Source organism: Bos taurus, chromosome 15, assembly GCF_002263795.3.
Source record: "Bos taurus isolate L1 Dominette 01449 registration number 42190680 breed Hereford chromosome 15, ARS-UCD2.0, whole genome shotgun sequence".
NCBI classification, from domain to species: Eukaryota; Metazoa; Chordata; class Mammalia; order Artiodactyla; family Bovidae; genus Bos; species Bos taurus.
Window position 1 is genome coordinate 43,623,949 of NC_037342.1, and position 23,995 is coordinate 43,647,943.

General features: G+C 41.8%; 2 protein-coding genes across 3 annotated transcripts; both read left to right on the plus strand.

Annotated features, from left to right (window-relative positions):
• Positions 1–1,188: 1,188 nt before the first annotated feature.
• Positions 1,189–19,859, plus strand: TMEM9B (TMEM9 domain family member B). 2 transcript variants are annotated; one of them, NM_001034507.2, is given in 6 exon segments: positions 1,189–1,257; positions 1,750–1,979; positions 5,406–5,497; positions 11,763–11,871; positions 14,010–14,144; positions 18,569–19,859. In NM_001034507.2, coding segments are annotated over 5 exon segments (597 nt in total). In that variant the 5' UTR covers positions 1,189–1,257; positions 1,750–1,874; the 3' UTR covers positions 18,725–19,859.
• Positions 19,860–22,982: 3,123 nt separating this feature from the next.
• LOC784603 (small ubiquitin-related modifier 3) lies at positions 22,983–23,450 on the plus strand. Its single transcript, XM_005216105.5, has one exon. The coding sequence runs from the start codon at positions 23,021–23,023 to the stop codon at positions 23,333–23,335; it is 315 nt and encodes a 104-aa protein (XP_005216162.1). The 5' UTR covers positions 22,983–23,020; the 3' UTR covers positions 23,336–23,450.
• The last annotated feature ends 545 nt before the right edge of the window (positions 23,451–23,995 follow it).

Sequence of the window (23,995 nt, forward strand, 5' to 3'; positions counted from 1 at the left end):
AATTGTTTTAATGTTTTATTTAACCTAATGCATCTAAAATATTTCAACCTAAATATAAAAACATTGGCTTTATGGTTAACATGAGATATTTTAATATGGTTTTTATGTTAAATCTTTGAAATTCAGTACATTTTTACACTTATAGTGTATCCCAATTCCAGTCAGTCACACTTCAGGTGCTCAGTCGCCACCTGGGGCTAGTGGCTACAATGTCAGTCACTGTAACTCTAAAATTCTGCCCAGACTGAGTGTACTTGCTGAGGCAGTACTATATATTCCTCTAGATCTCTGTGCCCCTAGTCAGGGCCCTGAGAACAAATTTGAAGAAGGGAAGGCCTCTGAGGTTTCAGAAAAGAGTAAAAGCACTCCTTCAGATCCAGACCTAGACAGCTAACCCTAAACTGATCCCAAACTTGCTGATGAGATTGCTTTTAGCAATCACGAATCCACAAGTGCATTACAGTCAGACACATTTGACACTGGCCAGTAGGCTACCCACTAAGAAAATCTGACAACGAAACTGACAGGGCAGCCTGGAGGGGCCTTGGTGAAAGGTCATCTAGTCCTGCCATTTTGGACTGAAAGGGTCTAAAAATACTTGGCATAATATCAGACACCTTCTTGTGTTAGTCTAGCAGCAACAAGAATCACATGTGAGAAAAAATACTGAGAAAATTCAATCTATTAAAGCATTTCCACAAACTAGGAAAAGACCACTTTTAAGTTTTGCTTAGAGAAAGAAACACGGGTATTCCATGAAAGCAAAATTTGAAATCAACATATAAGAGTTCAATCCCCTCATACTAAGCCCAGAAAAAGGAAGTGTTTGGCCCAAGATCTTTACTATGCCCTTTCCACTACTAACTGAAAAATATTTTAATTGGAGAGACTGTACCATCTCCAGGGTTCTCCCAAATTATCCTTCAGGATGACCCGCTCTGGGAAAGATCATCAGCGGTCCCCCAGTTTTGAGTTAGGAGCCAGCCGCCCTGAACAGGATTGTAGTACCGTGATCCCCTATCTTCTGAAATCTTGGGCGGAGGCGGCTACTAGGGTAATTCTTTCGCCAACTCCACACCTTCCGGAGCCTGGCCTGGCCCGGCCCAGCCCCTCTACTGTTGCCCAGTTCCTGGCGGCAGGCCAGGCCTAAGCGGTCAGCCCCCAGCGGAAGGGCAGCGAGGAGCCCCCAACGGAGGCCACACCCACGAAGGCAGCTCACAGATTGTTAGCAGCCCCCGGGAGGCGAGTGGGCCGCAGGTCAGTACCAAAGTGCAGGAGAGGACCCCTCGACCCTCTAACTGCGGGTGGGCTTCTGGGGAAGGGATGGCTCGGTCGGTATCATACCTATTCTCAAGCTTAGCACCCACCCCGCCTGCGCCGGCCGGGACGGGCCGCCTCTCAGCAATTTCTGAGGCTGGGGCTCACTCCGTCCTCCTAAGGCTGGCAACGAACGGCTCCGGCCTCGCAGGGGTCACTCCGGTGAACCCCGGGCTTGCTAGGGGATCTGACAGCCCGGGCTTTCTGCGGGGGGTGGGCGCGAGAGGGGGGGTCTCCCTGGATGGGAGGACCTCCCAGCTCACTGGTGGTCCGCGGCCCGGCTGCCTCTGTGCTGGGGAAAGACATCCTAGCGCCTCGAAGCTCCGCCGAGCGCAGGTTGTGCCCGCGACAGGCCGCCTAAGCTTCTAGGGCACGCTGCAGCCTCCCGGCCTCCGCACCAGGAACCGTTTCCGGGTCGAATGCTTTTTGTAGCTGACCCGGCGCGGCCCGTGACGCGAGGGCCCAGACGGAAGTGCGGGCGGAGGAGCCCGAGCCGGAGCCCGGCCGGGAGCTGGTCTCGGGGGCTCCGGCTGTGGCGACTGCTGGGCCTGGCCGCGATGGCGACTCTGTGGGCCGGCCTCCTTCGTCTCGCCTCCATGCTCAGCTTGTCCTGCCTGGCGCTCTCGGTGCTGCTGCTGGTGCAGTTGTCAGACGCCGCCAAGGTGAGTCCCTCCCAGCCTTTGCTTCAGACTGGCGCTCCTCCGCTGCCTCCGGCCTTGTCCACCTGAGCCCCACCCCAGTCCTCCGCCAGCCCTGCCAGCCCGATCCCTGGCGTCACAGCCCTGGCAGACCCCCGCCCGAAACACTCCGGACAGCCGGATGGCATTCCCGCCCTCCAGCCCTGACAGCCGGACAGCCCCCGCCCCCACCCCCTCCCCCCTCCGGCGCTGACACCCGACCCCGCCCCATTGGTCCAGACGGGGCCCGGACAGCATGTCCGGCTCCTTAAATTTCCCTTCCCAGCCCCGACAGGACCCACCTCCAACTTTACAGCCTTTCCAACTCTGAGAGCTTTTAACTTGAGCTTTACACTTAAGCTCTGACAGTCTACTGTCCCCCTTCACCAGCCTCACGGACCACCCTCCGAAATTCCCCAAGCCCGTATAGGAAGCCCCCAGCTCACAGGTGTCTTACCTCTTAGGAACTAACTCCTCTCAACTCATCCCTGAACAGATTCCCTTCCCACTGTAGGAACTTGCCTCTCCTGGCAGCCTTCTTTCTCAAAAGGAAGGACCTACAGAGTCTCTCACCGGCCTCATATCCTCACCTCACTCCCTCCAGGATCTCCTAGCCCCTTTTTTGCCTTCTCTTTTCTTGATAATTTAGTGGGTAAGGGAGGATCCAAACTATAGGAGAGGTGAAGTTGTGGCCTTCTTCTCTGCTCCATTTCTTGGCCCTTCTCATCCCCTTGGTTTCTGACGCTCATGGCAGTAAGCGGCAGCAGCAGTGGCTGGAAGCCAGATCTTAGTTTCACAGATGGGGAGTCCTAACCACTGGACAACAGGAGCCAACAGTTAGGGCTAGGGTCCCTAGTCATACCTGTCTAGTCAAGAACGAAAGCAGGCAAGGAGGCAGAAGGTAAAGAGTAAAGTAAAAAGTTTATTGAAAAGAAAAGTACATGCGGAAAGGCTCATGGGCAAGCTCAGAGAGTCGAGCTTTTGGGAAATTTAAATCCTTTGTAAAGGGGCAGTTTTCCGGGTCTTCTTCCCTCGGCCAGCCACCTTGCTTTGTTGGCCCACCCCCACCCCCGGTTAATTTGTCTCAGGACCCTCACTTGGGGTGTGCACGCATACCATAGCCAAGATGGATCTGAAAGTGATGGCTTCTGGGAGGAGCAAGACTGATTATGGCCTGAAATTATCCTCTGACTTTTGATTCCAAGGAGCCTTTCTGTGCATGTGTAGTATCTCCCTTATCAGACAGGATTTTTTCCTTACTTTGTCCTTGCCATGATTAGTCCCTTCAGGTAAGAGACAAAGACTGGCTATTTACCCTGTTTTTGTTGGCTGTAAATTCCTCAACTGGAGCCCACTTGTATCTTATCTCAAAAAATGCAAAGAGGACGGTTGTTGTTGAGTCGCTCAGTCATGTCTGACTCTGCCACCTCATGGACTACAGCACACCAGGCTTCCTTGTCCTTCACCATCTCCCGGAGCTTACTCAAACTCTTATCCATTGATGCCATCCAACCATCTCATCCTCTGTCCTCCCCTTCATTTCCTGCCTTCAATCTTTCCCAGCATCAGGGTCTTTTCTAATGAGTCAGTTCTTTGCATCAGGTGGCCAAAGTATTAGAGCTTCAGCTTCAGCATCAGTCTCTCCAATGAATATTCAGGATTTATTTCCTTTAGGATTAACTAGTTTGATCTCCTTACAGTCCAAAGGACTCTCAAGAGTCTTCTCCAACACCACAGTTCAGAAGCATCAATTCTTCAGCATTCAGCCTTCTCTATGGTCCAACTCTCACATCCATACATGACTACTGGAAAAACCATAGCCTTGACTAGACAGACCTTTGTCGGCAAAGTTATGTCTCTGCTTTTTAATACGCTATTTAGGTTTGTCATAGCTTTTCTTCCAAGGAGCAAGTGTCTTTTAGTTTCATGGCTGCAGTCACCATCTGAGGAGGTGACTAATAGTAAATTTCCAACCTGGAACCCATCTATCTCTTACTTTACCCTCATGCTGCTCTCTAGTCCCCTTCATGCCCATACCCTCCAGACCTGCCCTGTGCTTCTTCCTTGATGAGATGGCTCATTACTGGAGGAAACAGAAGGCATTCACATTAATATGATGGGAAAAGAGAATGATACTTGCATTTTTTAAATTGGAGCTTTACTCTATAATACCTTTAAATACAGGGGCTAGGAAAGATGAGTGACAGGCATACAGATGGGGAGGTTTGGTCAGGGATTCTGTTTTTTTATTGAAATATTTATAATGCTGTGTTAGTTTCAAGTGTACAGAAAATAACTCAGGTTCATTTTCATTATAGGTTATTATAGCAGATCCTTGTTGTTTATGTCAAGGTTTCTTTTTGAAATCTTCCCCAGTTCCCTTCAGAAAAAGGGACAGCATCAAGTCTCCTGATTTTCAAAACACTGATGGCACCTTCTGCATATCTGCTGTCATCGCTTTAAGTGGTATATTACTGTAACCATGTATTTGTCAGTCTTCTTTACTTGGGTGTGTCCTAATTGTGGGTAGGAACCATGTCTTAGACTTATCTGAATCCACCTCATTTCGCTCAAGTTCTGGCATAGGACAAATGCTAAGTAGCTGCTGAATGAGTAAATGACTTAACAACTCTGCCAGACATACCACTATATATAGGAGTTCTGGGCTGGGTCCTCTGGAGACTAATGAGCCACTGCCTTCCTTCTGAGATTAGTTCCCCTTTGCTGAGAAAGCATCTCCTACTCCTTCTATTCATAAATGTAGTCACCTCTTCTTCACTTCTTCAAATTTGCTTTTTCAGTAGTTGTCCTCTGTCTCCCAGGGATTAGAAGCAAAGTTTCCTGGGAAGAGTATACCAAACTGGTCTCAGCTACATTCAAGCTACTTCCTTTATGTACTTCCTTTTTTGTTGTAGCTGAGTGCCTCTAAAACTTCATCCCTTCTTTAGAAGTCTGGCCCAACTCACTTTATGCATATCAGTGCCTTTATACCAAAGGGTGGAAGGATGATGGGTAGAATTGTGACTTGTTCTGCAATTTTTAGTTTGATATTTCCTAATCCTTCAGTAATCAACATTCTTATTTGCAGGCACAGCTGTCCATCTATTGTGTCTTCCTACTGGCAGATAGATGATGATAATGTTAGCACAATTTTGTCACGTGACTGAAAAATGTGATTAAACCACAGATACTAGGTATTATTTCAAAATAATTTTATGTATTATATAATTATTCATGAGCATTGCCAATGGTTTTTAAAAAATTTGTATCTCTTAAAGTTATTGAAAAATTTAAATGAATAGTTTTAGAATACTTGACAGGGGATGCTTAACAAAATGTGTAAGTTGCAGTTTCTAAAAATATTGATGATAAACTGTCAACAAGCTATACTAAGTTTCTATTTTGTTACAGAATTCTGAGGATGTCCGATGTAAATGTATCTGTCCTCCCTATAAAGATAATTCTGGGCATATTTATAATAAGAATATATCCCAAAAAGACTGGTAAGTATTCTGTGTTACTGAATTACCTGTTGCATTTCTTTCTTTGGTTGTCACTGTTAGCACTGGATATTCATCCAATGTATTGTTTTCTTTTTAAGTATTTATTTTTAAGCAAAAGTGTTGAATTCCATTTCCATTTGAAAAAATGAGAGTAAGACCCTGAGTGTATCAAGTAAGTCTAAACGAATGTAGCCAAAAGCCCCAGGCAGGGAGGGTTTTACATTGGGCTGGGGCTGAGTTTGTGGCACCTGAACTCCCCATAGCTATCCTTCTTTCTGTGTGCCCTTAAATTTAGGCCCTTCTTGCTTCTCAGTTGAATGTAAGCAAGCCTCATTTATCTGGGTTATAATACAGATATATACAAGATATAATACAATATAATATAAGTTTTTATAACTTGTAGGTTTTGATGCTATATTGTCAGATATAGGAGACTATGTTTAAAAGTGTCAGAAGGCTCAGGAAGGAGTGGGAATGAGCCATAGATACCAGAGTTTACCAATTGGTGGGCCAATAGGTTATAGACATGCCAAGTCATTGATCCCTTCAACCCTTGGTATATAATCTGGCAAGGACTGGGATCCTGACTGGTTTGTCACCAGCAGTCTTCTCTGTTTATCCCAGTGAACCTTACAAATGATAGCTTTTTCTACACGTGCTGTAAAATGATTGGGAAGCAATCATTTAAGGATAGGTGGGCTCCTTACCCTGGACTGGGACATTTTATGGTTTGCAATGGAAGACTGCCAGGATAGGCATAGAAGAAAAATAGCTCCAGATGTTACAATACTGGTAACATGTACCTGATTTCACAGTGAAATAGACCAAAAAGTTTGAAAGCAGAATTAAATTCATTCGGTTACAATATTCCAAGCTGACTTTGAATAAGAAAATGCAGACTTTGAACATGTTTAGCTTTTTTGATACCGTTGTCTATTTTTCCCATGAAATTCAGTCCGTAAGTTCCCATTTAAGTTTAATCTGACATTTGGTAAGTGTGTTCTTGAGAACTTCTGTGTTCCACTTTAAACTGTCTTGTATTACAAAGTGATGATGGCTGTTCTTTTAAGTTTTATATCCGCAAGTTATTTTATATGAAAAGAAAACTCACATAAGTTATTCCTGTAAATTTCCCAAATGTATTGAGCACTTACAATCAGTTTACTCTGTTATCAGTAATAGAGTATGACACTTGTTACTTGAGCGGCAAATGAACTCACTGTTCAAGTGTTTAGCTCTAATCTTTTCACGGACTTTTTGTTACTCCAGGTTTACAGAGAGTAAAGCGTCTGCCTGCGATGCGGGAGAACCGGGTTCGATCCCCGGGTCGGGAAGATTCCCCTGGAGAAGGAAATGGCAACCCACTCCAGTACTCTTGCCTAGAAAATTCCATGGATGGAGAAGCCTAGTGGGCTACAGTCCATGCGGTCGCAAAGAGTTGGACACGACTGAGTGACTTCACTCACTCACTCTCACATGTCATTTATCCCTGGTTACTGGTGAAAACCAGTTCCCTGGTGGCTCAGAGGTTAAAGTGTCTGCCTGGAATGCAGGAGACCCGGGGTCGATCCCTGGATCAGGAAGATCCCCTGGGGAAGGAAATGGCAACCCACTCCAATACTCTTGCCTGGAGAATCCCATGGAGGGAGGAGCCTGGTAGGCTGCAGTCCATGGGGTCTCAAAGAGTCGGACATGACTGAGCGACTTCACTTCACTGGTGAAAATAGGGAGCTTTGAAAATAAACAGCTAAAAACAAGGCTTGCTTTGGAATTTTTCTTCCTTCTCACTCTTGTTTCCTGTCTGCAGCTTAGCCTTTTACTCTGATTGGGTTCACAGATGTCACTGAAAGTTTTTAACTGGCTTTAGAAGGATACACAAGTTATGATTAATCAAGATGTTATAGTCTTCCGAGGCTTCCAGTATTTTATGTGACTTTATATGTATGTATGTGTGTGTATGTATGTATGTATGTGTATGTGTGTGTATATATATGTGTATGTATATATATATATATATATGGGCATCTTATCTGACACTATATATATATATATACACACACACACACACACACATATATATATAGGTGAAAGTGTTAATAGCTCAGTCATGCCTGACTCTTTGTGACCCCATGGACTGTAGCCTGCCAGGCTCCTCTGTCCATGGAATTCTCCAGGCAAGAATACTGGAGTGCCTTGCCATTCCCTTCTTCAGGGTATCTTCCCAACCCAGGGATCGAACCCAGGTCTCCTGCATTGCAAGCAGTTAGGTTTACCACTGAGCCACCAGGAAATACCAGTATTTCCCTCCTGGTAAATGTAATGTATTTACTTCCTGGTAAATATACCTATATATATTTACCTCCTGGCCTCCATTTTGTCCAGTTGTCAGCTTTAATTTTTCATTGACCTATGCTGCTGCTGCTGGTAAGTCGCTTCAGTCGTGTCTGACTTTGTGCGACCCTATAGACGGCAGCCCACCAGGCTCCGCCATCCCTGGGATTCTCCAGGCAAGAACACTGGAGTGGGTTGCCATTTCCTTCTCCAATGCATGAAAGTGAAGTTGATCAGTCGTGTCCGACTGTTAGCGACCCCATGGACTGCAGCCTACCAGCCTCCCCCACCCATGGGATTTTCCAGGCAAGAGTACTGGAGTGGGTTGACATTGCCTTCTCCATCACTGACCTACACTGTCTAGCTTAAGAAAAGTTTGAGATCCCTGGTTTATGTTGGGGTGTGATTCGAAGCTGATAATGTCCTCCTTTTGGCACTAGGGGGAGGTGTTGCCTAGTTCCTAAAGTGGCTGTAGTTAAGAGTAATAAGAGTTATGTATTTGGGTTCTGTGTTTACAATGACTGGCTAGACAGAACCAAACTTCCTGTTTCCTTTCCCATCCTCCACAGCACTCAGAATCTCTTTGTTATTAACTGTATTTGTACTTCCAAAGAAATACTCAATACTTAGATTCCCAAGTAATTCTTAAGTATTGTGACTAAGGCTTCTGAAGCTGATCTAGGAAACTAAATAGGAGATAAATCTCATTTTCCTGAGGTTCAAAGAAATATGGGTGGGGTGAGGTGGGGGGAACTGTTAGGTGTAATTAGCTATTCATATACCACACTGTGGCAGTTTATTATTGTTGGTTAATTCATAAAAGAATTAATCTCGTATGCAAGAATACTGGAGTGGGCTGCCATTTCCTTCTCCAGGGGATCTTCCCAACCCAGGGATCGAACCCAGGTGTCCTGCATTGCAGACAGATGCTTTACCATCTGAGCCACCAGGGAAGCCTGAATAATAGTCCAGGTCACCTTAAATCATTTAAAGCAAGACAGAAATATAGCTGTCCTAGGAGGCAGGAGCCTTTTATTCCAGTCCTTTTAGCTGTTCATGTAGTCTGACCTCATGCAGGTGAGCCCTCTGAGAGTTCTGGGCTACGTGCCCTCCGTGGTTCTGAGCTAGATACCCCTGCAGTGGGATTTAGCTTCCTCTGTCTGTTTTATGCCTGCATCCAGCTGGATGCATTTCTGGTCTTCAGTACGTTTGGAACAGATACGACACACCTGTATGGTATAAGTTTGGGACCTTACTCTTGTTTGAAATTCTGCCAGTTGAGACTTACTTTTTCATTACTACCTTTGTTAAAATTAAATTACCTGTTAAGGAAAACTGACGGAACTTTTATCAGTTATGCCGTTTTGAGTTTTCTTTCTTCTACCACAGTTCACAGGGAACAGAACACAAAAAAGTATGTTCTGATAGGGCAAAAGGAAAGAATCAGCCTGGAGCATTGGGTGCTGCCAAGAAGGTGGGTAGAGTGAGACAGACAGGAAGCCTGAATGAGACAGGATGCTGTAGTGGTTCTTAAGGCAGCCAAAATTGCCTAAGGGACAGATGACGAGAGGGGCCGGCAGGAGGACGGGAGAGCTTTGCCTACCTTTGCTGAAGGGGATCAGAGTAGTGGGCTCTTAATAGCTGTGAAGAGTAAGAATTTAATTATTTCCTAGAATTGACAGACTTCTAGAAAATAAGATTTTCTGAGTAGAATTGCTTTTTCATAAGCCATAAAGGCAAATGGGGAGAAGATAAACAACATCCAACAACAAAAACACTCAGCCTTTTATGATTATTTATGTACTGTTGCCAGGTAATGTTTTCATTTTTAAATATTTTTGTTGTCCTAAACCTACTTCTTCATGCTTTTTAAATAGACTCCTTAAGAAAAGTAATTGTTTCTTACTCTAGTGTTCAGTTTTCAGAGTTTCATAATTTACCATCTGTTAGGTGTGATTAGCCATTCATATACCATATGTGGCAGTTCAAATAATGTTAGTTAATTCGTAAAAGAGGTAATCGTGTTTGAATAATGCTCCAGATCACCTTAAATCAGTGTAGCAGTTTTACTTGCTAAATGAACAAGTCTAAATATGACTTTATCTGCTAAGTAGCTTTCAGTCCCATTTGGGATTTTTAAGTGCATTTTTTTAACTGTGAATAGCACTTTTGAAAAATAGCTGCTGCATATGTGTCTTTATGGTTGATGGCATGCAACTCCAGTACTCTTGCCTGGAAAATCCCATGGACGGAGGAGCCTGGTAGGCTGCAGTCCTTGGGTTGCTGAGGGTCAGACACGACTGAGCGACTTCACTTTCACTTTTCACTTTCATGCATTGGAGAAGGAAATGGCAACCCACTCCAGTGTTCTTGCCTGGAGAATCCCAGGGACAGGGGAGCCTGGTGGGCTGCTGTCTATGGGGTCGCACAGAATCAGACACAACTGAAGTGACTTAGCATAGCATAGCATGGTTGGATCATTGAAAAAGCAAGAGAGTTCCAGAAAAACATCTACTTCTGCTTTATTGACTATGCCAAAGCCTCTGACTGTGTGATCACAACAAACTGTGGAAAAATTCTTCAAGAGATGGGAATACCAGAAGACCTGACCTGCCTCCTGAGAAATATGTGTGCAGATCAGGAAGCAACAGTTAGAACTGGACATGGAACAACAGTTCCAAATTGGTAAAGGAGTACGTCAAGGCTGTATATTGTCACCCTGCTTATTTAACTTCTGTGCAGAGTACATCGTGCAAAATGGCGGGCTGGATGAAGCACAAGCCGGAATCAAGATTGCCAGGAGAAATATCAATAACCTCAGATATGCAGATGACACCACCCTTATGGCAGAAAGCAAAGAAGACCCTCTCTGCTTTGCTAAAGAGCCTCTTGATGAAAGTGAAAGAGGAGAGTGAAATAGTTGGCTTAAAACTCACATTCAGAAAACTTAAATTCAAGGCATCTGGTACCATCACTTCATGGCAAATAAATGGGGAGACAATGGAAACAGTGACAGACTTTGTTTTGGGGGGGCTCCAAAATCACTACAGATGGTGACTGCAGCCATGAAATTAAAAGATGCTTGCTCCTTGGAAGAAAAGCTATGACCAATCTAAAAAGCATAGTAAAAAGCAGAGATGTTACTTTGCCAACAAAGATCCATCTAGTCAAAGCTTTGGTTTTTCAGTAGTCAGTATGGATGTGAGAGTTGGACCATAAAGCTGAGCACCAAAGGATTGATGCTTTTGAACTGTGGTGTTGGAGAAGACTCTTGAGAGTCCCTTGGACTGTAAGGAGATCCAACCAGTTCATCCTAAAGGAAATCAGTCCTGAATATTCATTGGAAGGACTGATGTTGAAGCTGAAACTCTTAATACTTTGGTCACCTGTTGTGAAGAACTGACTCATTGGAAAAGACCCTGATGCTGGGAAAGATTGAAGGCGGGAGGAGAAGGGGATGACAGAGGATGAGATGGTTGGATGGCACCACCGACTCAATGGACATGAGTTTGAGTAAGCTCCAGGAATTGGTGATGGACAGGGAGGCCTGCGGTGCTGCAGTCCATGGGGTCACAAAGAGTCAGACACGACTGAGCAACTGAACCGAACGGTTTATTCGACTGTTGTGTGCTCAGTCATGTCTGACTCTTTGTGACCCCATAGACCAGAGCCTGCCGGGCTTCTCTGTCCATGGGATTCTCCAGGCAAGAATACTAGAGTGGGTTGCCATTTCCTTCTCCATCTTGGACTGTTAGATCTTACCAAATTGCTAATATTGAGAGGAAATTATTTCACTTCCCTTACCGATTATGTGTTCCTTATTTATTTCATTGGGTAAGCTCAGTGATTATCCTGGATTTCAGGAAAGTTTTGATCAGTGTGAGTAGAAAATCCAGTTAGATTTAGACCGTATTTTATCTTTCTTTTTTTTCAGTGATTGCCTTCATGTTGTGGATCCCATGCCTGTGCGGGGTCCTGACGTAGAAGCATACTGTCTACGCTGTGAATGCAAATATGAAGAAAGAAGTTCTGTTACGATCAAGGTAAGAAAAGAAAAAAAATCCATCTTTTCTGCTTCTGAAACAGTTTTTGATGGTATCTAAACAGGAAAGAAAATGTTGGACATTGGAATTCTATTTAGTTATCTAAACTATTGCTCTTCCATCCTCTTCTCCAATACCCTCTTACCTACTTCTTCCTTATCCCCAGCCCCCACTTTGAAAGGAGTAATAAGCCTACTCTCTACCTGTCTCATTGAGATGCTTTGTAGATTAATTAAGACACCTTAGATGGTTGTGATAATGTGAAATGGCACAAAGAAGCCCTGTGTGTAATTAGCATTTCCCAAAAAGACATTCCAGCTTCTCCTTGGTCCACGAATGCCAAAGATTAGTGAGAAAGCAGCATAATTAGACCTTCTTCCTGCCCTCTCAACTCTTAGAAAAAGTTACATATTTTAATGACTACACTATCCTAGAAACATCATGGCTGGATTTTAAGATTTTCTTTCTCTATCTCTTATAGGAAATGGAATGTAGATCACTTTTACCTCAATTTGGACCTCTAATGAGTTCAATTACTCTATTATGGTAGCTAGTAGTTCTTTTCCCCAGTTTTAATATGGGGTCCCCATTTCTGTTCCACAAAAAAGGCTTCAGGGGAGTCTGGAGTGGCCAGCTGTGCCAGTTGCAGAATTCCTGTTGTGGTTGACCATGCCATATGGATGCCAGTAGACCATCCAGCTTCTACTCCAGCAGGATGCCTCCCTGTAGAGAAATCATCATAAACTTTATTATTTTTTAACAAAATTTTAATGTATAATTTGCATCCTCAAATGTCACTCATATTAAGTGTACAGTTTTATAAATTTTAGCAAATTGAAATCCATTTTTTAAAATCCAGTTTTAGAACATTCCCATTACCCCCAAAAGATCCCTGATGCCCATTTATCATTGATCCCATGCCTACCTCCAGCCCTGAAATTGAAGTGAAAGTGTTAGTCCCTCAGTTGTGTCTGACTCTGCGTCTCTGTGGACTGTAGCCCGCCAGGCTCCTCAGTCCACGTGATTCTCTAGGCAGGAATACTGGAGCGGGTTCCCTTCTCCAGGAGATCTTCCCGACCTAAGGATTCAACCTGGGTCTCTTGCATTGCCGGTTGATTCTTTACCGTCTGAGCCACCAGAGAAGCCCACCCTCAGCCCTGGATAATTACTGTTCTGCTTTGTATGTCTAGATCTGGACATTTCATATAAATAGAATCAGAAAATGTGTGCTTTTCTACGACTGGTTTCTTTCACACAGCATAATGTTTTTGAGGTTTATTCATGCTATAGCATGTATCAGTACTTAATTACTTCTTATTACTGAATAGCATTCTGCTACATGAATATACCACATTTTCTTTTTCTTTTTCCATTCATCAGTTGATGGACATTTAGATTATTTCCAGGTTTTTATTCTTAGGAATAATGCTGTTATGAATATCAGTGTATATGCTTTGGATATATGTTTTCCTTTCCCTCAGGTAGATTCCTAAAAGAGGTAAGTTTATATTTAACTTTTTAAGAGTCTGCCAGATTGTATTCTAAAATAGCTGTACCATTTTACATTCTTAACCAGCGATGTATGAGGGTTCAGTTTCTGTACATCCTCACTAACATTTGGTATTGTCTGTCTTTAACTGTAGCCGTTCTAGTGGGAGGTGTCACACTCTGCTGCTTGACACCCCACAAATTAAGATCGCAAGAAAATCTTGTGCCTAAAATGTACTTTTGTATGTCTGAATTGATCTAAAACAGTATGCTGGTATGCTGTTGAAATTCATCCAAGTTGCATTTTCTGTTAGGGTTCCTAATGCAATGGTCTGTACTGCAGTGCTGTTGGATCTAGGACACTGTATTCAGGTGAAAAAGGAAAACTGCTTTGCTGGCGGTGGTAGCAGTGATTAGTAGTAGGTGAAGATGGAGAGGCCTCAAAGACAAAAAAATGCTTTTTCCCTCTTTTTGTATAAAGAATACTTTGGTGAAGAGTTGAGTTTGTTTCTTATGTTGGAATCTGGTTTGTATAGAAATCCTGTGTGCTTAACAGATGGGTCAGTCTTGACTATGGCTTTAGTATTATTATACAAAATTCTGATTTCTTGGCTTGAATAGAGATGCAACTTATTTTGAATTTCCTTTAGGTTACCATTATAATTTATCTCTCCATTTTGGGCCTTCTACTTCTGTACATGGTATATCTTACTCTGGTTGAGCCCATACTGAAGAGACGCCTGTTTGGACACTCACAGTTGATACAGAGCGATGATGATGTTGGGGTAAGTTCTTAGCGTGCCCTCACTGTTAAGTCTCTGTCATCTGTTAAGTCTCATGCCAGGCTCTGTCATCACCTGATGTAAAGTGCAGGTGAAGAGTAGTTCCGTATAAACGTCCATGTGCTGGAGCACATCCTCAACCAGAGAAACCAAAGGTGGGTCTAATATGAATGTGTCTCTACGAGGAAATTGTTCTGTAAAGCCGTAAATATGGTGGCTTGGACAGATGATCCTTGGTGAGTGCACTGTACAAGGCTTTGTTTTCTGTATCAGGGGCACAGTTTTCATCACCTTTTCCTGTTTATGTTGAGGAAAGCATCTGAGATAGTTTTCTCCCCAGGCTCCAACCTAAACTACCACCTTTCCTGTCAACATCACCAAATATTTTGAAAGGCAAAGAAGCTTTAGTTTAGGGAAGCATGAAAACCATGATGTTCTTTACTTAATGAAGAGCAGCTTGATAACTTGCTGATGTTTTGTATTTCCTATTTTACTCGTTCTTTAAATAATCTGTGGTCTTGAACTCTAGAGAAAAATAAAACCATCACTCCTGATTCTCTTCCTATCTTTAAAGCACATTCAGATTTGTATATATAATTAATATTATATCACTCAAAACTACTGAGAAATTGACATAGTCCATAATTTGTTATTTAGTATGTCTTTATCATTATTTGGGTTTGTTTCCAAATTTTCCACTATTCCATCATTATATTTATATATGTAATATTTTTTAGAAAATTATGTTGTATTTTGGATTACTTTATTAAACTATGTTTCTTAAAGTGGATAAAATTTAGTAGAGTTTCAGGAATCAATTTCAAAAGCCAAAGCCAGAGTGAACCCTTGCCAACCACAGTCAAAAGTCCTTTTACTCTGAAACAGCTTGTGGGCCCATTGGTAAAAGATGAGAAAGGAGATCCCAACTGAATGGCTCAAGTTATAACTACAAACAGAGCCTGCTTGTTTCATGAATATCAATCATGAATACTCAATTTATTTGAGCAAGATTTCATTTTTGTTTTGTGAAGAGCTTTCATAGAAACACCTCTGTTTGCCTCTTTTCCCCCTTGCATCCTTTATTAATTCAGCCAATACATAATGAGTAACTTTTCCGTATCAGGAAGCATTAGAGTCTCAAATACTGTTCTCATATAATTTTCATTCACATATGATGTTTCCCATTGACATTTTGGGTCAGATGAATGTTGTATTCACTGTATGATATCTAATGGCATCGCTGACCTCTACCCACTAGAAACAAGTATCACCCCTTATCCCAATCCTGACAATCAAAAATGTTCACAGACAGTGCCAGATGTTCCTGGGGGTCAAAATCACCCTCAGTTGAGAACTAACATATAAAAATGTTATGTCCAAGACCACACAAACCACTTCATTATAGGTGCATAGATAAAAGCTCTGACTTATATACATTGCTTATAGCATTAAATATCAGGTTCCTGATTTTAGGAATAGACAATATTAGGGCTTCCTTGGTGGCTTAGATGGTAAAGAGTCTGTCTGCAATGCAGGAGACCTAGGTTTGATCCCTGGGTCGGGAAGATCCCCTGGAGAAGGGAATGGCAACCCACTCCAGTATTCTTGCCTGGAGAATTCCATGGACAGAGGAGTCTGGCAAGGTATATAGTTCATGGAGTTGCAAAGAGCTGGACATGACTGAGTGACTAACACTGTCACTGTCAATATTAATTTAATACACAGAACATAAAATAAATGGACACACAAATGTGTAGATGAAAACATGTAGGAAAGGCATTTGATTGATGGGGCCTTATGCTTAGTAACCATTTTGTTCACCGGGGATTGATCCTATGTACATGTCAACCATATAAGAACATTGTCTTTAGAGGCCTGGCTGACTTTTGGATATCTGTTAAATTGATTCTGCATAGAGAGAGGTTTTCTAAACAGAGCAATGAATGTATGATAACAACTCTGTACAATAAGAAGTTGAATTTAAATTCCTACAATTGTTGCTAATCCAAGATGAGAGTTCTTCACTCTTGCTGTGCCTTTAAACATGCTTTTGTTAAATCCTCAGTTAAATTCTGTTTTATTTTTTTCCATGTTTGTTGGGTGTAGAGCACTTTGAATCAGAGAGCACAAATAGTTAAGACGTTCACTGCAAGTCGTCACAATATTTACTGTATCATATATCCATGACACACCATTACTGTTATCAAAGCATTACGTTAAAACATGTTTTGAATTTATTGTAATTTTATCCGGTGTAAAAAGAGCAAATATATATAAAGGGTAAACCTCTGTGTGTGTTCTCCCGGCATACATGAGCACGAGCAGCTAGTTCAATCTTGTTCTGATGGAGAATAGACCAAAAGGATTAACTGGTTTGTTTAGTCCTTTAATTTGTTTCTTAAGAAGATGTTTCTCCCCTTACCTTGAAGAGTAGATAAAAAGACTATGAAATTGAGAAGTACTCTGCTGGTAAAGCACATCCCTCTTCCCAGTCCTGTTTATGCCAAAACAAACCAACAGTAACGGTAATAATGTTTTATATACAAGTTCATTAAAGCACTGTGTTCATATAGTATAGTGCCATTTTAATCTCCCTGAACAAACTCTGTATGTTGACAAGATATGACACCAGGTCAAGGTTAAGGGAGCTAAGACTTGTGTTTGTGCTTATTTATTAGATGACCTTGGATTGGTTTACTTTTTCATGGGAAATACAATAATCCAACAACAGAATAAAGTAATCCGTCTTCCTTTTTCCTAACCTCTTTTCTTACATCTTTGAAACAGTTGAACTTTATGGAATTGTTTTTGTTATTTTCATTTGTAAGGTTAAAAAAAAGAATGGGGTTTGTACAAGATATTACTTAAATGAAGCGATAAGTTGAAGCAATTTTGGTAAAGAAGGCAGGGGTAGATTCTTTATAGAAAGCTCTTTGCTGTCTTTGAAATGTTGACATTATATAAATATCTTGCTATAAAAAGAAGACCAAGTGTTAAAACACTGTTTATATATAGTTATATATGTAGTTCTATATATAGTTTTATATATAGTGTTATATATATGTATAGTTATCCAGTTATCTATAGCTTTCCATAGACATGCTGTCTCCTGCCCTGGGTATATAATAGAGCTTTGGCAAACATGCACAAGCAAAACAATATTCTTTTCGAGAGGCCAAGTTTAACAGCACTGACTTGTGACTTATCTCCTGTGTTGGAACATTTAGAAGCTTTGCTTATTCAAGTTCAGGAAAAAGAGATCAAGGAAAAGACAAACAAAAGCAATAAATTAGTACTGAATGCCTTTTGTCATTTGGGCAGCTGTGTTTATATCTTATTCATAGATAGATTAGCATGGTGGTTTCCTGTGTAATGACGACAAACATCAGTGGTATTGGCTCATTTTGACCAGGATAGGTTGGTTTTCTACCCGATACCTGGGTGACCCTGCAGTAGTCTCTCTTCTCAGGCAGCAGCCAACATGGAAGCTACTACGTGTTCAGCAATGAAAGATTCAAGACTTTATCAAACAGAAATGCTGAAGTAATAATCCTTTACTGTCCTTAGCAATCGAGGGTAATTGTAGCACTTGACTTGAGCTATCTCTCTGTCCATTACAGATTGGGGAAGGGGATGGGGAGAATGAAAAAGTTTTAAGTGTATGTGTTGAGAGCATAAGAAGAAATTAAAACCACCCCAGTTGGGACTTCCTGGTGGTCCAGTGGCTAAGACTGCACTCCCAATGCAGGGTATCTGAGTTCAATCCCTGATCAAGGAATTAGATCCCACAGGCTGCAACTAAAGATCTTGCATGCTGCAAATAAGACCTGGGACAGACAAATAATAAAACAAAGTAAGTAAATATATATATAAAAAAAAAAACCAACCAAGATAGGATCCAGTCAACTCATCTCCCGGGATGAATGTGGTCCCAAGCTGGCAAGTAACAATTCTAATATATATGAGAGTCAGGATAGGATATTAAAAAGACAGGTCTTTCCTCAGTCACAGATTAGCTGGATGGTATTGAATAAAGCAAGGCAAAGCCCTACTCTGTCTATCTGTAACTTGTGGATATTAACATGCAAATAGATTTTCTTTCCATAGCTCATCAAGAAAGGCTTCTCTAACATAAATGACCACTGTCTTTATATTGGTTCCTCTTTCTTAAGGGAAATGTCTTTGGAAATGGTGACTCATGGGAACATTGCACAGATACCTCCTCATTGCTTGTTTTATTTGAATCACCTATTTCTGTAGTTGAGTTCATCTTGCTTCTGGTATTGAGTGCCTAAGAAGGCTTGGCTAAATTAGATGGTCTGTGTAACAGTCCAGCTGCTCCAGTCTCTGTGGCTGATAACTGCAATTGTACGTGTGTGTTTTACATGGATCATGCCGTCTGATGTTCTCCATTCCTGCACTTTCAGGATCACCAGCCTTTTGCAAATGCCCATGATGTGCTGGCCCGCTCCCGCAGTCGAGCCAACGTATTAAATAAGGTCGAATATGCCCAGCAGCGTTGGAAGCTTCAAGTTCAAGAGCAGCGAAAATCCGTCTTTGACCGTCATGTTGTCCTCAGCTAATTGGGAATTGAATTCACGGTGACTAGAAAGAAATGAGGCAGACAATGGGAAAAAGATTGACTGAGTTTTCCTGGGTTTTGTTTTAATACCCTGTTGATTTTGCCAACTCTTGCTAGAAAATTCAAAACTGGAAACAAAAACACGCTTGTTGTTTTCTTTTCTCATTTATGTATTAATCAAGGCATTTTTTTTTTAAGCACACACCTCAGACAGTGTCAGCCAATAAATCTTTTCCTATTTGTGACTTTTACTAGTGAAAATATGTCTGCCTGTAAATTATCTTGAAGTCCTTTACCTGGAAAAAGCACTCTCTTTTTTTACCACACATTTTTTGACTTGGTTTTCAAGATAATTTTCAGGTAGGGTTTTTGTGTGGTATTTTTTGTTTTTGGCAGAGGAGGGGAGGGATGTGTGGGAAGTGCTTAACAAAACTTTTCTCAAGTCACCTTACTAAACAAACTTTTGGAGATAGACTTTGCTTTTTATTTTCAAGATTCATTTATATTTTGCAGTATGCCAGCCTCATCCGGGAGTTGGTGATAGATAGGGAGGCCTGGCGTGCTGCAGTCCATGGGGTCGCAAAGAGTCGGACACGACTGAGCGACTGAACTGAACTGAGCCTCATCAAAGCGCTAACTTACCTATTTGAATTTTTGCACTGACTGTATTATCTAGACATCTGGTTGGCCTGTGGCTGCACTTTATGGTAAATTAGATCTGAAAATGCACAGTGGCCCTTCACAAAAAACAGATTTTCTTTATGTACTGTGATGTCTGATGCAATGCATCCTAGAACAGACTGGCTGCTCGCTAGTCTAATGACTAAACATGGTCTTGGCGTGTGATCTTTCTCATCTTCTAGTATCTTTAAGGATAAACCCTAAGGACTTGGACACTTGGATGAAGAAAGTTTCTTTTAAACCCAAGCCTCCCTGGATTGATGACATACACATATTTGTCGGCACCTCCAGTCAGGTTGAGAGGCAGCTGTTTGGGCTCTGGTGTGTGCGGCTTTGAACTAGGACTGGAGTTCCGGTTGCCTCCCTCTGAAAGGTGTAGCAGTTATTGGATAACTGGCTCTTTTCTTCCTATATCCTCTTTGAAATGTAACAATAAAAATAATTTTTGAAACATCTACCAGTGTATCTATCCCAACTTTTCTCTCCTCCCTCTTTTGCTGTATGATGAACTTGAAGATATAAAGACAAATTATACCCTGTTGAAAGACTTGTTTTATACAGTCTAATCATAAAACAGTGGTACTAAATTATCTCTATGTGCGTGTGTCTGTGGGGAGAGAGAGAACATATGGGTACTTAGATGGGTCTCTGAAAGTACACATATTATTTGGATAAATTGAGGGATTTAAGATGCATGAAGGAGTGCTTGTTTTAAGAAATTCTTGGCAAAGATTAGTATTTACTATTAGAACATTAATTTCATAAGGGTGAGATTTTAGGAGCTATATATGGGGTTTTTGGTTAGTGAAAAACTTTTTAAACTCCAAAATTGAACCTAAAATTATTGATTTTATTGTTAATATTAAAAGATGTAAGTTTAACTACAACCAAATGAAATTTATTCCAGTTTTGCAAGACTTTGAACATTTGAAAATTAATGAAATCCACCACATCAACAGACTAAAGAAGAAAAATGACATGTCTTATCAATAGATTCAGAAACAGCATTTGACAAAATCCAACACCCATTCATGACAAAAACTCTCAGTAAACTAGAAATAGAGGAGAACAAGATAAGGATGTTCTTTCTTACTACTCATTTTCAACATCATACTGTAAACCCTAGCTAATGCAGTAAGACAAAAGATACATAGGGAAAGAAGATGAAGGACTACCATTGTTTAGAGATGACATGATTGTAAACATGTAGGAGATCCAAAAGAATTTGTTAAAAAGCAAAAAAACACTTCTGATACTAATAACTGATTTGATTTATAGCAAGGTTTTGGGATAGAAGGTTAATTTACAAAAGTCAATTGCTATCCTTCGGTTCAGTTCACTTCAGTTGCTCAGTCGTGTCTGACTTTGCGACCCCGTGGACTGCAGCACGCCAGGTCTCCCTGTCCATCATCAACTCCCGGAGTTTACTCAGACCCATGTCCATTGAGTTGGTGATGCCATCCAACCATCTCATCCTCTGTCATCCCCTTCTCCTCCCACCTTCAGTCTTTCCTAGTATCAGGGTCTTTTCAAATGTGTCAGTTCTTCACATCAGGTGGCCAAAGTATTGGAGTTTCAGCTTCAGCATCAGTCCTTCCAATGAATATTCAGGAGTGATTTCCTTTATGATGGACTGGATAGATCTCCTTGCTGTCCAAGGAACTCTTAAGAGTCTTCTTCAACACCACAGTTCAAAAGCATCAATTCTTCGGCACTCAGCTTTCTTTATAGTCCAACTCTCACATCCATACATGACTACTGGAAAAACCATAGCTTTGACTAGGTGGACCTTTGTTGGCTTTGTTGGCAAAGTAATGTCTCTGCTTTTTTTTAATAAGCTGTCTAGGTTGGTCATAACTTTCCTTCCAAGGAGTAAGCATCTTTTTATTTCATGGCTGCAGTCACCATCTGCAGTGATTTTGGAGCACCAAAAAGTATAGTCTGCCACTGTTTCCACTGTTTACCCATCTATTTGCCATTAAGTGATGGGATCAGATGCCATGATCTTAGTTTTCTGAATGTTGAGTTTTAAGCCAACTTTATCACTCGCCTCTTTCGCTTTCATCAAGATGCTCTTTAGTTCTTCATTGCTTTCTGCCATAAGGGTGATGTCATCTGCATATCTGAGGTTATTGATATTTTTCCCGGCAATCTTGATTCCAGCTTGTGCTTCATCCAGTCCAGAATTTATCATAATGTACTCTGCATATAAGTTAAATAAGCAGGGTGACAATATACAGCCTTGACGTACTCCTTTCCCGATTTGGAATCAGTCTATTGTTCCATGTCCAGTTCTAAATGTTGCTTCTACTAATAATGAACAAATGACATTAAAAGCACAATTACCATTTACATTGGTATCCCTCCAAATGAAATATGTATAAATCTTAACAAAATACGGATAAAATGTATATGAGGACAACTACAAAACTGATTAAAGAAATCAAAGAACTAGAACTAAATAGGAGAGATATTCCATGTTCATGGATTAGAAGACAATATTATCAAGATGTCAGTCTTTTCAACTTGATTCAATACAATCCCAAAGTCCCAGCAAATTATAAGCAAAAGTCCCAGAAAGTAAGCACAATGCTAATTAAGAAGAACAAAGTGGAAAGACTGACACAACCTATTTTCAAGACTTACTGTACAGCTACAGTAATAAAGTCAGTATCAGTGTGGATTGGCAAAAGAATAGACAAACAGATCAATAGAACAGAATAGAGAGCCCAGAAACAGACTCAATAAATATAGTTAACTGACCTTTGACAAAGCAACAATAGGAACACCGTGAAGCCAAGTCTTTTCAAAGAATGGTTTTAGAGCAACTGGACAGTCGCATGCAAAAAAAGTTAAGCTAGACACAAGCCTTACAACCTTCAAAAAATTAATTAAAAATGGATCATAGACCTAAATGTAAAACAAAAACCTACACTACTCGAAGACAACATAGGAGGAAATCTAGTTTACTTTTGGTTGGTAATGACTTACTAGATACAATATCAAAAGCACAAATTAAGAAAGAAATCACCGAGACGCTGGACTTTATTAAAATGAAAAACTTCTGGTGAAAGACTCTGTCGAGAAAAAGAATACAAGCCACCAACTGGGAGAAAATATTTGTAAAAGACATACCTGACAAAGTACTATCTTCCAAAGCATATAAAGAATTCTTAAAACTCAACAATAAGACAAAAAATTCGATTTTAAAATGGGCCAAAGACCTGAACAGACACCTCATCAAAGAAGATATACAGATGGCAGATAAGTAGTCAAAAAAATGCTCCATAACACATGTCCACCAGTGAAGTTGCTCAGTCATGTCCGACTTTTGCAATCCCATGGACTATAGCCTACCAGGCTCCTCCATCCATGGAATTTTCCAGGCAAGAGTACTGGAGTAGGTTGCCATTTCCTTCTCCAGGGGATCTTCCCGACCCAGGGATCAAACCCAGGTCTCCCACACTGCAGGCAGATGCTTTACCGTCTGAGCCACCAGGGAAGCCTGCCCCTAGCCTGTCCACAGGGAAATGCAAAGTAAAACGATGAGATAGGGGAGAGCGGCGGGCCAAGAGCATGAGTCGCTCACCCGTCCCGCTGCCCTCCGAGTGCAGCCATGTCCGAGGAGAAGCCCAAGGAGGGAGTGAAGACAGAGAATGACCACATCAACCTGAAGGTGGCCGGGCAGGACGGCTCCGTGGTCCAGTTCAAGATCAAGAGACATACACCGCTCAGCAAGCTGATGAAGGCCTACTGCGAGCGCCAGGGCTTGTCAATGAGACAGATTCGATTCAGGTTTGATGGACAACCAATTAATGAAACAGACACCCCAGCCCAGCTGGAGATGGAAAACGAGGACACCATCGACATGTTTCAGCAGCAGATGGGGGGCTCCAGGGTGGCCAGCTGCCTCTTGGGGAGCGGCCTCTAGAGCCCCCATCCCCTCATGGCACCGTGCTGTGTTTGCTATTGAACAGTGGACGTGTGGCCAAACCCATCAGCAGGGAGGCTTGGACACCGAGGACATTCCCCAGAAGGACTTTGCTCTGGTGCACTTGAGTGCCACCTCCTGAGGCCCATCACCTGGTACCTGTGTTTGGGTAAAATGCGTGGTGAGGGACTTGGGCTTTGTTTTTACTTTTTCATTTTTTTCTCCCTCCTATGACATTTCTCCAAGCTTGTGGCCTGAATGCCTGCTTTCTGTCTAGACTGGGATCTCACTCCAGGTGTTGACCCCCCTCATTCCAATCATGGAGAGAAATGTCACTACTCTGGGGGTGCTTCTGTGGGGCGAGTTTTGGGGTCATGGTTGGTATGAGAGATACACTTTCACTTACTGTTTCTTGCAGGCACAGGTTTTTTAATGCTAAATATTAGAAATGTAAGCTTTGCCAGAACATAATAAAGTTGAAGGGAAAATACTGGAATGTTTCTTAAAACGTAAGAAATTCTTCAGTAACACAGCCCTGGGCAGGGTCTTGGGCCCTGGACCCATTGCCACCAACTGCAGGTGATGCTGCTCTGACACAACAGAAATGGGCTTTTTCCCTTTTCTTAACAGAGAAGAAAGTAAGTCCCACACGTCTGCTGT

Coding starts and splice junctions, on each gene's coding strand:
- LOC784603 (XM_005216105.5), top strand. CDS start 23,021: ATGTCCGAGGAGAAGCCCAAGGAGGGAGTGAAGACAGAGAATGACCAC.
- TMEM9B (XM_010812446.4), top strand. CDS start 11,788: ATGCCTGTGCGGGGTCCTGACGTAGAAGCATACTGTCTACGCTGTGAA. Junction 11,872..14,009: donor GAAGTTCTGTTACGATCAAG/GTAAGAAAAGAA, acceptor AATTTCCTTTAG/GTTACCATTATAATTTATCT. Junction 14,145..18,568: donor AGAGCGATGATGATGTTGGG/GTAAGTTCTTAG, acceptor CTGCACTTTCAG/GATCACCAGCCTTTTGCAAA.